Source organism: Cariama cristata, unplaced genomic scaffold (assembly GCF_000690535.1).
Source record: "Cariama cristata isolate BGI_N322 unplaced genomic scaffold, ASM69053v1 scaffold19372, whole genome shotgun sequence".
NCBI lineage: Eukaryota > Metazoa > Chordata > Aves > Cariamiformes > Cariamidae > Cariama > Cariama cristata.
Window position 1 is genome coordinate 7516 of NW_009605729.1, and position 13845 is coordinate 21360.

At 43.3% G+C, this 13845-nt stretch overlaps 1 protein-coding gene across 1 annotated transcript; it reads right to left on the reverse strand.

Annotated features, from left to right (window-relative positions):
* Window positions 1-243: 243 nt before the first annotated feature.
* KLHL36 (kelch-like family member 36) lies at window positions 244-13458 on the reverse strand. The gene is made up of 4 exons (XM_009696102.1): window positions 13399-13458; window positions 8431-9504; window positions 7439-7596; window positions 244-980 (listed from the first exon to the last, which is right to left on the reverse strand). The coding sequence occupies exons 1-4, from the start codon at window positions 13456-13458 to the stop codon at window positions 425-427; spliced, it is 1848 nt and encodes a 615-aa protein (XP_009694404.1). The 3' UTR covers window positions 244-424.
* Window positions 13459-13845: the final 387 nt, after the last annotated feature.

The following is a 13845-nucleotide window of genomic DNA, read 5'->3' on the forward strand; positions in this document are numbered from 1 at the left end:
GAACTGCTGTGTAACTTCAAACCAGACACTTACTACTTTGCCTCCTCCCCCTCGACATTATTGTCTCAGCCACAGATTCAACCTTATTTTAAAAACGCTGATATAATACGATGTATGTGGAAACGCCATGAACCACAGAAGTAAAAGACTAAGCCTCAACATTCAGGACATCAGCATAACCTCTCTTGCTGTATCACTCCTTATATAGTAGGAGGGGTTTTTTTGGTTTCTTTTGTTGTTTTTACCTTAAACATGAGCTTAATCCAAAAACCACATTCAACTGTACATTTTCTGAGGCTTCAGAAGATGCCTTCCCCCCCCGACCCCATTTAAAAAGAAAAAGAAAGAATCAAGGTTAGATAGAAATGATTAAATACAAGGTCCTTTTGGAGTCCACCATCAAGGGGTGGTTATCCAGAAGTAGTCATCTTCCTCGATCTTGATGTTTTTTTGTTTTTGTCTTTTTCTTTTTGTCCTCTGTTTTGGGTTTCAATGCACAGACACATGCAGACACACCAGCAATCGCTTTGGGTAAGTCAGTTCCTTTGTACCACTTATTTTTCTCCTTATCATAAACTTGGACTGTTTTGGAGAAGACCGTTTCTTCCCAGCTGTAGCCTCCGAGGATATAAATCTTGCCATCCCAAACTGCCACCCCTGACTCACTGTTTGCTTGCAACAGAGGAGCAACCCTGGTCCACTGGTTACATTGAGGGCTGTACGACTCCACACTCAGAATGTCAAAACGAGCCATGGTTTCTATGTTGTCATCGCTGCCACCGATGGAGTAGATACTGTCCTGTAAGGTGCACATGCTGTGCCACCCTCGGGCAGTGATCATTGGCCTCTTCTCCTCCCAAACATCCGTGCGGTAATCGTAACACAGCAGGTTTTTTCTATAGGGGCCAATTTGGTAATCGTGGCCTCCTGAAATGTACACAAATTCCTTGTAGACTGTTCCAGCATGGCCGTAGGTAAACCTAGGACAGGCAAACAAAAATGATCTGACTGAGCACTTACGGATTTGATCAAGAGACACAAGCATTCAACAAGGACTGGTACTAAGGAAGAAAATAAACAGTGACTAAAGACAGAAGAATCCCTAATTCTGTTAGCTACCCAGTAACTATTCTTATTCATACCGCTTCACCCTGCGCTGCAGAGTGCCAAGGCACGACAATCACTTTTTAAGGCATCCTTTTCATACCTGGTCGCTACAGAGCGCTAAGGTATGACAATCACTTTTTAAGGCATCCTCTACAGTGTGTCATACAACAGAAGTAACCCATCCTGCTCTAGTTGGCATGGCCTTCACTCCCATTTTCCTGCTCCAGTGCTTGGGTTGGATCAGTCTGAGAGGGCCAGAGAGGAAAAAATCCATATTCTCTGCAAGGGTTTCTATGACAGAAAGAGGAAATAATCATGATACCTCTCAGACTCACCAGTAGCCATTAACCAAGAAAAACCAACAAGAAAACTACTGCTGCCTTCCCCTTCCACAGCTTCAGGATCACGAATCACATTTCTTACCCATTAGTGTTCACAGCCCAGTTTATTTGCAGTCATGATACATGTAGTGTCCTTTTCGTGAGCTATCCATCTGCTCTACCACTTCTGCTACACCGGTGATAACTTCTTTGGTCAATCCAAGACAAGACGACAGGCCTCAGTCAATCATAGATCAGAGTCCGTGTTTGAAATAAGGCAAAATGAGATGGTGGAACCAACATCGTGCATGCTGTTTCCAGAGGGCAGAGAGAAAACCCCTTTGATCAGCTATAATAAAGCCACTACGAACCTAATTCTTGAGGCTGTCCTTAACTTCACACTAGGATGTTCCCAACCAAACCCCTTTGAGCTCTTAGAAGTGGAACGCTAAGGTGAGGGACAGCGCTTCGCTTCTTTGAACGTACCCTTCCTGCACATGACTTTTTTTTCTTTTTTTCGGGTGAGGGGGGTGTCAAAAGATGTAGCTGCAGCACCAGCCACAGCAAACTGACGCACACACCGGTACAAAGAGCCCGAACAATTTAATGCCCACAGGGCTGCAGAGCAATATACTCATCATGCTGCACTCATGAGCCTCTGCTACCATCCTTTGTAGTCAAGAACTCAAGACAACTCAACCTCTATGGCAGACAAACCTACGTTAGCATTACTTTAGCGTGGAATGCTTTTGAACCATGCCTGAACAAGCTGGAAACTCAATGTGGATAGAACCTTCAGCTGTTTTTATTTTGCATGGTAATAGTTTCTCTCAGCTACCCAAACGGTATCATAACTTCTTCCACACACCTAAGTGCTAAGCACTTTTGTGCCAAGGGAAAAGGTGGAATAGAAAAGAAAACCCACATTTAATCTGAAAGCACAACACTTCTGAGAAAAGCTAAAAGACATTTATCATTCTAGATGCCTACCAAAGCTTCTGATCCCTGACCGGTGTCTGAATCAGATATTTTAACAGGCTCCTTCTACAAGAAAGAGAAAAATCCTTGACGCGCTTGGCCTAAGAATGCTGAGTGACCAGGACAGACCTTTCAACTACAGGGGCTGGAGCACCATCCCTGGAGACCTTGCAGAGCTGACTTCAGAACTGCACTGCTTCTTAGCCACTCAGGAAAAAGAAAGAAAGAAGAGAGGACTAAGGCATAGTTAGGAGACTTTATCCGAAAAGGCAACTCAAAAATTCCACAGCTCACAATCCATCTAACCATGGAAGCGCATAGCTCATGCTCGCTGCTTCTGTTTGACATGAAATACCCTGAGCACACACACTCCAGCTTTTGCACCCACCAGACATGCTACGGCAGGGGTAGTGTACATAGCTGCTGCTATACGTTCGTGGTGGTCTCTTACAGACAAGAACTGGGAGTGTAAATCTCCAGTGGCACCCAGTCTGGTTGCTAGAGTCTTTGCTTCTCTATATACACAGGGATCGGTCTTAAAAAGTAGACTACCCATCTGGGAAGTGGGATGGACAACTTGAATTCATTTCCTTTCTCAAACTGCACTAGATTTTAAACCCACATCTAACCAGCCAGCTACCTGGAGGACGTGCAGCACACTCCACTGTGGAGGCAGCGTCAGGTAACAGTTTTGAGGAGTCAGAAGGAGAAGAGTGCAATGACACTGAGTCCAACACAAAGCCCAGGGTCACGGTACTGCTGATAGCAATCACATTACATTCAGCATTTGGGGAAAAAAAAAAAAAATGACTGCAAGCTAAGAAAAACTTGAGTGACTTTGGAAAAGTAGGTTAAATGTTTTCCGACACTAACTAGAAATGGAATTCTGTACAGGTAAGCAAGCAATAGACATTTTCTCTCAAGCACGTGCATGCAGTCTAGCATAGACAGCAACAGAAAAAGCAGTGATGCTTTTCTTTTTGCCTCGATCAGTGACTATGTCTAGTGAACAGCAATAGCTACAACAGTAATTTGAAAGAGGCAATCATATCGGAAGCATCAAATTGACCATCAATTTCTTATTTTCCAATGTAGAGAGATTACCCATTAAAATATGCTCGAAGTATTTCACTCTGCCTGACTTCTGAAAAGCTCACCCAAAATTGCACATACCTGGCTTCACATCAATAGAAAACTGCATGAAATAGAATGCACAAATTGAAAGCAATCAGTAAGAATCCTTTCTGCAAGCCCTATGGTTTAAACAGAGTCGTTTCTAAACATCCAACAGAGCAAGACACTTTCATACAGCGGGTCCAGACATCCTCCAACAGAAAGCATCAAGAGTTTTGGCAGTGTTATCGATAAGAGCGGCCAGAAGAAGACGGAGGCATTATGGAGAAAGAAGTTTCGATTCATAACATTTGCTAGAGCCATTTGCTAATTTTGAATGACTTACCCAGATACAATGCTGCAAAAATTACAGTTTCTGACCCAGCAACACCATTCAGTAAATGCTAGAAAATCTACCATTTATTTTCTGAAACAGAAGAACACTTGGACTAACTCAATAAAGCTTTGGGAATCCCCTACTCCAACCAAAGTCCAAGCGAGCTGTGGTTGTTCTGAATCTCAGTGTCCACCTGTTGCAACCCTGTGAGATTATTCATGAGACAACTAGCAGAGCAGACAGCATCATTCGTTAACCTGTTCCAACACATTTCCTCATACAACTGCCTTCAGTTGTTCTGCCAAACTTTAACCTGGGGCCACTCAATTAATTTCACTGATGTCTGCAGCAGACTTTTTCATGGTCTATTCAAGGTGAGAACACATTGCACCAACTTCTGCTCCGCCAAGCTTGTCAGCCACTGCTGCTCCCTTCCGGGCTAGAAACCATGGCAGCAACTGCTCCCAAAGAGCCTGGGAAAATGGTGAAAAACATATAGGACTGCTCTGAAGAATGGGAAAGGTATCCCACAACCAAGGACCCTAATGAGAGTCAGGCAAAATTCACTTGTAGCAAACTTGGACCAGGTCCACCCTTTAGATAGCTTGGCTGAAGTTTTCCATGTTAAGCATCTGCCTCAAGAGGCTGTGTTTTCTTCTTAAGTAAGACAGTATTTCAGTCAAAACAGCTCAGCTCCTTCCAAGAAAGCGGTCAGGGAAAATGAAGTGTTGTTTTGACCACGCTGGGGTGGGAAGGGGGCAGGGGGAAGAAGAGATGAAAAAGAGGTTGCAAAGCTCTTCCTTAGAGGAGCATGACTGTGCCTGGGTACACCAACATGGGCACGGGATTTGGCAGCAGACAGGAGGTATGTGTATTCAAGGATGCGACCATTGCCTTTCCCCTGAAAATCTCCACACACAGAGCAAGCTATAACCCTTGAAGAAAAAAAAAACAAAACATAAAACCATTTTCTGCATGTTCAGAGTAGAAGCTTTAACAAATATAACCTCTGAGAGTCCAACCTCACACAGCTCAAATCAAACTACACGAGCCTACACCCCAGAATGACCTCAACATGTGCCTATCACTCCAGGGAACACTCTTACAGGCAGCTGCTGGCTTAGAGCAGTCAGAAACAACACCAGAGGTGCAGGCAGGGAGCCTGCTTCTAGTGGCCATGCCCCCAAGAGGACAAAAAACCTGCACATTTTCTTTTCAGAGGGAAGACGACCGTAAAATGCAGGAAACGAGGCAGCTACGTTGGAACATTTTGCCTGATCAGGCAGTCAGGAAGCAGAGGATTGGAGCTTCTGATATCCTCTACGTGAGGAGAAAAGATCTGCTGCTGGAATAAGGCTGGGGAAGATGTTATTTGGGTAAAAACAGTAACTAAAATCAGTTTGAGGAACAAAAGCATATGGTGGGGACGAAAACAGAGATCAGATCAAGAGTACGTTGATAGGAGTACACAGAAGGACCTGTAGCTAGCATTCTTTCCTCTAGTCTTGAATAGATCACAAAATTCTCTCTCATCCTTCCTCTGCTATCAGCAAACCCACCTGAAGTACTTCAGGAAAGGACTGCCCAGATCCCTTCCCGCAGCCACCCACACCTGCCACAGCCACCTCTCTGACCTCAAGCAGCATTCGCTTGTCCCTGCATTCAGAAGGTTTCTTTCTCTTGGCCACCTCCGCGTTGATTTTTGCCTTTTGCAACCTGCATAAAGTTCTAACTTTATTCCTTCCGTGCAGAAAAACGGTTGTTGCAAACAATATACTGCCCAGCGCAAGTTCTCCAAAAGGAGAAAGGGGGCTGAAAAGACAGAAAATCTGAAGGTACTAAGTGTCCATTAAGATCTAACTAAAGACATGTTAACATGCAAGAGAGCAGCCACATGGAAAAGTGGGAAACTACCTAGTTCACTACACAGCTGCACAAACGCCTGAGCTGGCACAAGGGACAGTTAGCATGGGACGAGGACAGAGCAGGCAAGAAGAGAAGATGCAGAACTATTTTGTCTGGGATGCAGCAGTAACTTAAAATAGTCGCTGTACTACAGCCTAACCCCGCAGCTTAGCGACCAGCTAAGTCAGTGTAAGTGGGGTCTATCCCATAAGGGGGACTTTTGCCTAGTCCAAGCGGATCAGCGAGGCAATCTAATAAAAAAATTAACACCCCTCACGACAAAGTTCACTTTTAAATGCTGCAGCTGCAAAATTCCCAAAGCCAACACACAGGTAGCAGTAGGCACATGCAGAAAAATTGCCCCTTTTTGGACAGCTTAGAGTCTGCAAGCTTCCCCGGAGCCACTTATATGCTGGGAAAAAAAAAAATCCATACCGTTCTGAGGTGAATGTTTTTCTAAGAACATACAAGGCAGTCAGGTCACATCGACATTTCTTTGAAAAATGTTTTTTAAAAAAAAAAAGGAGAAGAAAAAAAGAAAGCTGTGCTACAATTTCTATGAGATGTTACTGGGATTTCACAGGTCACCCCAATTAACAGGAGGGCTGAGGAACTGAAGATACTCTCGTACACAGCTTCCCAGGAAAGACTGTAGTGTTTAGCCTCAACTGCTAGATCTGCCTGTGTGAGCACAAATAAAACAGAAAAAGCATCCTGCTTCTGAAGAGCACTCGAGCCCAGCTGTTAGCCTGGATCAGACTCACATTGCAGCACCTGCCCAAAATAGAATTGGGCAACAGGCTTCTGTGCCTTCACTGGCTGCCTGTGGCTCTGCAGCTAAGGGAGTAAGGGAAAAAAACCTGAACTCTAAAAATCAAATCGCAAGTATCTTGTTCGTGATGCTACTAAGAAAGCAAGCACTGCTGCTGAAGCTGCAGGTTCAGACATCATGAAAATACCACCTGTACAGCCACTACTCCTGTAATTCCCATGAATGTGAAATATTACTAAATCTGAATAGCCGTTTGCAAATAAAATGCTATTGTATCATTCTTATGAAGTCACCACTCAAAACACTGATTCAAAATACCAGTAAGGTCCTGTGCTGCTGTTACATGAAGAACTGCAGAACTAAAGCCTCTCAAAAGTAAAGCAGCTGAGTTGTAACTCAGATTGAGAAAAAGAGAGGTCATATTTGCCAGGGTTATCTATTTGGAATACAGGTAAATGTGGTTCATCTGCAACAGCCAACCTGAGCAGCCAGAGAGAAACACCTTACAAGGAAAACAATCACACCAAGGTGACAAAGTAAGGCCAAATAAACTATAAAAGCCTTTGATCAAGATCTAAACAGTGCCTCTGAAAAAATTAAACTCCAAGTGACATCAGGAAAAATATTTTAAGAATAGTAGAGTGAAATTACAAGACCTCTTCTTCCCATCCTTCAGACGTACCTTGGGACAGAAATTAAAACTAATCAAGCTGAGATGAGGCACACTGCCTGGAAGAGCTGGTCACTCAAATACCAAATGCTGATGCGGTTTGTTACTTGCTGAGACCACGTTGGTTATATAGCCCCTTGCCTCCCTTCTAGGGATACCCATTCATCAGCTAAAGTCACACAGGCTCCCTTTACCACTGTCCTTCAAACACAGAACTTCCCAAACATCTTTATTACCTGGGCAAGCCTGCTATATAGGACCATGAATCCTTCTGCGGACTGTAGGTCTCGACTGAAGAAAGTGCCCCATTTTCATTCCTGCCACCAACAGCTACCAGCATGTCAGTAATAGCTCCCAGGTAGAAATCCACACGGCGTTGTCTCATGGAGGCAACCTGTCAAAAAAACCAACATGCTGACACCTTCAAACATCTGGTAAGCAAGCTGACTTAAGGTATATTCATGTCCGAGTACAGGATAGTTGCTTCTTCCCATTTATTAGGAAAGGAGAGCTACTGGTTTTGACCATTATATTCATAAAATACTTTTGTTTTTCTGCAGTAGCATGTTACATAGCATTAATTTTTAAAAAAGGTGACAACAGGAAGCATCCAAGAGCCAGGCTACTCTATAAAAGTTTGTGTAACACCGGCCTCCTTCCAAAACTCTGCAAGAAACATATACTGGAATCACTCAGAACCCCAACTGAACCACACAGCGTGACTGGTTCATACAGGAACCTGCACTGGCTGCACGGTTTTACAGCAGGACTGGAGGCGAATAGCTTGTTCTAAGAGGCATTTAGCACACAGATATTTGACAAGTGTCAGAGACATCTTCTTTTTACATCAGACCCATTTTTGATTTCGTTATATGTGCTACTGCTTGAGAAAGATGATCTAAGCAATCACCTCCGTAAGTCCATTCTAGCATTACTCCCAGAAGTGATCTAAAGAGTTGCAGGTGGTTGCTGACCAGGAATTTCACAGATGAGATGCCCAAATCCCAAGCAAAGTTGAAAATCTGCCCCAAACTCTTCTGATGTGTGTGTAACTTAAGTGTTCCCACAAAGGATTCAAGTAGGTGCTTTTTCAACTTAACTTGAATTTCCATTTGCAAGCATTGCTATGTTGGCTATTCTAATGAGCTCTGTCCTTCCACCAAAAAGGAAGAAAACACTCTAAACATTAAGGACTTTAAACAGAGAAATAATACAGCTTAAGTCTCACCTTTATCCACTGGTTACAGCGGGGATCATACCTATATAGGAGATTTGAAGCTGCATCCCCTCCATTGTCTCTTGAGAAGCTGCCTCCGGCTATGAAGATGAAGCCTCCCAAGACTGCAACACAATGGTGGCTTCGTCTGGCTGGGAGAGGGGTTTCTGCTACCCACTGCCCCTTTCTGATGTCCAAGAAGCAGGTATCATCACTCAGTTCCAGGCACCGTTCGGAAACCTCCCCACCCACAAAGAGGAGCCTTTCCTCACAGGTCCGCAGGGCTGTCCGTTTGTTTTGCAGCACTGGCTGAGCTGTGACATTATTATGATAGTTCACCGCCTCCTCTATAAACCCCTCACAGTTTGCTTCTTTGGGAAGAAGAGAGCAGACGGCAGGCTTGACTCGATGGAGGAGATCGCTTTTAGGTATCAAGGGAAAATGAATGTTATCCAGAACCTGGTAAGCCTCGTTCTCCCTTTCCGGGTACTGGGTAAGCCACTGCAAGGCAGCCTGCAGCAAGTCGTGCTCACAGTCCTGCTGCACGTTGCTGCTGTCCAGGTATTGGCACAACTTCTGCAAGGAAATGTTCTGCAGGAAATCCGGGGTGAAAGACAGCGTGCCAAAGTTCTGCAAGATGAAAGAATCAATGTAGGAGTCGAGGCGCTTCAGGTTGTAAATAGAGGCTAGCTCTTGCAGGTACAAATAGTTCTCCTCGCTGACTTCGTTCTCCAGATACTCGCAACAGAAGTCGACCACCTTCCAGATCTGCAGCAGGTGAGCTGTTTCGAGCACATAGTCGATGTTGCCTCCATCTAAAGACAGCTCACTGCCATAAAGGAAATCCACCACAGCCTTGAGACCAATATAAGAGGCTCCAAAAAGTTCAACCTCTTTTTGGTGGGCTTCTCGCATACCAATGGTGAACATGGAGTTGAAGTAGTCACTGCAAACAGCGAGGAGGTTCCGATGGGCAGGGACCCTCTGTTCGTCTACCACAAGGACAATGTCACAGAAGAGGCCTCGGTGCCTCTGCTCGTTCAGGCTCTGAAGAACTAGAGTGGAGTGGTCATCCCACCTGTACACCTGCAATACACAAACAGTATCAGGCAGATGTTATCTCCACCAAGATAAATTTCAGTGTGCACAAAGTGTTTTCCCATTAGACGCAGTCATACACAAAAGAGAGAAAGCTTACTTGTGTTGCACATTTAGATTAAATTCTGACTTGAAACAGTTGGCAAGCAACACAGTACGAGCCAAAGGGCCTCACCTTCACTTTGAAAGGCCTATGCAGACTTTTACTTCTTCCTACTCCCCTCTTCCTTTTTTGTAATTTATTCCTACCTCCTTCACAATGCTGCACTGAAACCTCCTCCCTGATGATTTATACAGGCACAATTTTCTGAAACTCTTCCACCCATTGTCTTCCAGACATCTTGCTGACATTTCCTTTCTTACTTGTCCCCCAAATGACTCCTTACAGAGTTCTTCTCAACTAAGCTACTCGCTAAGTATTCGGAGTGGGAGACACACATGCAGCAGTATGCCAAATTTTCATTCAGTCCATGTATTGTTTGGGTTAGTGCTTACTTGACAGCTACCCCTCTTAAATCTTTTCAGAACTCTGCATTTCTAAGCTCATTAGGGTAAAATCCCTCTCTTTCTTTCCATATTATTCCAGGCACACACACTGCATTCAAAAATAATAGCTGTTTATTTATGTGCAAAGCCACACATGTGGATAACTTACTCCCATAACACTTCTACTTGCTTCCAGAAGCCGAGGTAGTTTTCGTTTTAGTGAATACAACTAAATATTTTCTCTTAAAGAAAGGGGAAAATGCACTCAAAACTTATCCATTAAGTGCCTTTCTGGGATCCTTCTGGTCCAGACATTCTTCCCACCAGCTCCGTACGTGCCACGGAGCTTTTGAGGCAACCAGTGTTCGCCTCTTCCTCACAGACTCGCATTACCAGTCTTAAGAAGAACCAAAATGGAAACGTTTTGCTGTCCCTTGAACGTCCTGCAGAACACGTACCGAAGGGGCTGGTCACCCCAGTATGTCAAGTGACGCAGCTTTTAGGACCATCCTCCCGGAGGAATGGAATGCTTGACGGTACAGTCAGTTACCTTGTGATCTCTTGTAATAAAACCCAGGTTAAGTTAAATGCAAATATGTAACTTTAATTACCAAATCCAAAACAGGCAGAGTTGCAGAGCCTGTAAGAACATGTAGGAGAAATGAAAGGAGGTGGAAAGGAAGCACACCTTTATATCATACCTAAGTTAGCTCTGAACAGTTCTGGCTGTAGGACCCTGGGTCTGGCCCAGTTCTACACCCTCAGACTGCATTCCCAGAAGCGACACCCTGAAAAGGTGTCTCAGTCCATATCTACATTGAAACGGTCACACAGGTTACCCGAGGTCTCTTCAAGGCTCTCAGGCATTCAACCCTTCCTTCACCAAACTGTTGCTCCTCCTAAAAATCCTAACTATCCGTGGCTTTCCTTGTTTCCCAAACAGAAAGCACAGGACTATTGCTGTCTGGCTAAGCCATTAACGGGTTGGTTAAACCACAGTGAGACAACCTCTCTACCCACCTGGACTGGAAAGGTTCAAGACCTGGAGCCAAGTTTTTTTCCCCTGCACACAACCCTCACTCTAGATATGCGCTCTGTGTACATAATTTGATAATTGTACTTTTGTATGATGAGATAACCAGGATTAACGCATTCAGCTCACCACTGTCCAGACGTGATGGCAGCCAATCATCCTGAGCTAATACCAACCTTGGGAGCCTGACCTCCCACGTCTGCCTTTTAGCAGGCGGTTGTATAGCAACAGGCAGTCCGCCAAAGATGAGACCCAAATTAATAACCAAATGTGCTGCTCTTAGCGTGATAGCCCAGTGGTTTCTCTTTAGTTTTGCTTACGCTCTTTTCTAAACAATGGAGACTAAGCTGCCAAAAAGCCTTCTGTTGGAGTAACTTTGTACACGCAAGTGTACAGAGTTAAACCAATCTAAGTGAAGAGGCTTCAATAATTGTAAGTATTCTGGGCCAAAACTCTTTAATTTGCTTTATACTCATTGCCCCATCATACCTCTGAACTTAAAAAGGGATCTATGGCATAGACAACACAGTAACTTCCACTGAGGAATAAAACTGCCAGAGATCTGTAACAGAAAAAAATATGGGGTTTAAGGACTGTAAAGTCTTTTATCTTTGTTTGCCTGAGGTTGAGAAATGTTGATATCATACAGGAGCCCAAGCAGAGACCAGGGGATGAAGGAGGTAGGAAGAAGAATAAATATGGCAAAGGACAAACCACACATTTGTGGCACCTATGATAAAGGACAGTGGATGTGCAGACGATAACTAACATCTTAACAGCACCCTCTTCTGAGTCTGACTCATGGGGGACAGTTATTGGATTAAACCAAAACCATATTCCCTCTTGTTTCCGTAAATCGGCTGATCATTTCTCTCTAATATTCTCTAATACCACCATCGTGCATAACAAGATTACACCAGAATATAAGATTTGCCAGAGATCCCTATTTACTTAGCTGGCTGTCAAGTCAGCAGCATAATCCTGACCGCAAATACGCCTGATAACTTGTACTCCTAAAATCCTTGTTGCCACGTAAAACTGCTGCCACTTCAGAAATCAAGCATAAAATCATGACGTATGGCATCGGATGGACTCAGAATATATTAACATATTTCAGCCACTTAGCAAGTTCATTTGTTCAGCGAGCAAATAACAGAAGCTGATAGCTGCACATTTCAAAACGAAGACTAATTTTATACTAAACACAAACATCTTTCTCAAGCTATTTTTATATTCTGTAGAACAGCTTTAGCATTATCTAGTAATTCTAAGTTTAACAGATAGTGACAGCTGGTGCCTAAGCAAGAAAATAAAACAATGCTGTCAAGTTAATTAATTCTTAATGTGATGAATTATTATTACATTCAGACTAAACCATTTAAATGGTAGACAGGATCAGCACTCAGGGAAAGATTATATTTGTAGGGATGCATTTAAAAATTAGTCCTATTTATCTTTTAGCCACTGTATTAGAGGGGCATTTTAACTTTTTTCTGATTCAAAGATCTAATTTCTTTCAGATTGTTAATGCATTACCGCTACTCGTCAGTGATCCAAAAGACGATGAGATCTGACTCACTGAACTTTGATAAGACAGACAGAGGCACTGAAAAGTTTCTCTTTTCTAGCTGTTGTTGGTAGTTCAAGGTACTTGCTCTGCAGCTTCTGTAACCTAGTGCTCACACTAGAACAGAAAAGCAGTTTTCACTGGTATGAAACAAAGCGAACATAATAATTACAGCTGACAGTAACATTGTATAAATCTTAGGTCATCATCCTGATGACCTGCGTAAAGAGCTACCTAAGATGGGCTTCTGTGGATTCCCAACTAAAATCAATGTATTTGTGCAGACAGAGATTCTGTACGAAGAAAATTAACCTCACAAGCCGAAGAAAACATCCCAAGTTCACTGGAGTAACTACTGTTTGCAGGATGAAGGCTTGTACAAAACAAAGACTAAATCTAAAGAGTAATCCCAGCTTTGCTTCTGTAACTAGCTCGGATTTTATGAGATGGATCAGTACGAAAAATTCCCCGAACAAACACAATGCATTTAATGACTGAATTTTTTCGTGTAGACAAAATACTGTGCTATGATGATGTGGGTTTCTTTTTTAAGTTATGAGTCACGATGAGCAGATGTCCATTTGCTGCTGCTGTGGGGTTTTTTTTTAAATCACTAGATAGCAAATTCTTCTATCAAAAATATATTTGAGCAGGTAAACCACCATTTCATACCTCTTTTTAAAAGCTCAGAATATTCAAATTCTTCCAAAACAGTCCACCCAAAGGAGAGCCTTTATCCCCCTTTTTGTTATTTCTGAAACTTTCTTTTTTGGTAGACGACACAAAACGTACAAACCTTTGAGGATTCACTTATCTTGTGTGGACGACAAATCCTGGTTTGCCTGGTTCCCTCCATGACGGGCTGATGCTGATCCACAGTACTTCTAGAACAAAAAGCAAAGAAACGTTAGCAGCATACCAGTCTTTTCAGACTGCTAAAAACCATATTGTGGTGGATAAATAACACGATTAAGAAGACCTACACACGCTAATCTGCAGCTTGAAAAACGTTTGAGCTAAAAGAAAAAAATTTTTTTTCGCTCCCTGATGTTGCTTTCTCACATTATTAACGCTTGGTTGTGTCAACAAGCCGGGGGCATCCTCAAAGACTAGCGTGTGTATTACTGATGATTAAGTTATTTACTTACTGCTAGTCCTCGCTACAGCTGCCAGGGGTAAAACCACTTCTTTTTCATTGCCAGCAAGACCACGCTTCGGACCCCAAACCCTTCACGGGGCAGCT

What these genes read in the sequence shown, in the direction of transcription:
- KLHL36 (XM_009696102.1), bottom strand. Translation starts at nt 13,458, where the DNA reads ATGGAGGGAACCAGGCAAACCAGGATTTGTCGTCCACACAAGATAAGT. An exon ending in GCTGTAACCAGTGGATAAAG is followed by an intron (nt 7,597 to 8,430) that starts GTGAGACTTAAG and finishes TTTTTTTGACAG; the next exon opens with GTTGCCTCCATGAGACAACG. An exon ending in TATATAGCAGGCTTGCCCAG is followed by an intron (nt 981 to 7,438) that starts GTAATAAAGATG and finishes TGCCTGTCCTAG; the next exon opens with GTTTACCTACGGCCATGCTG.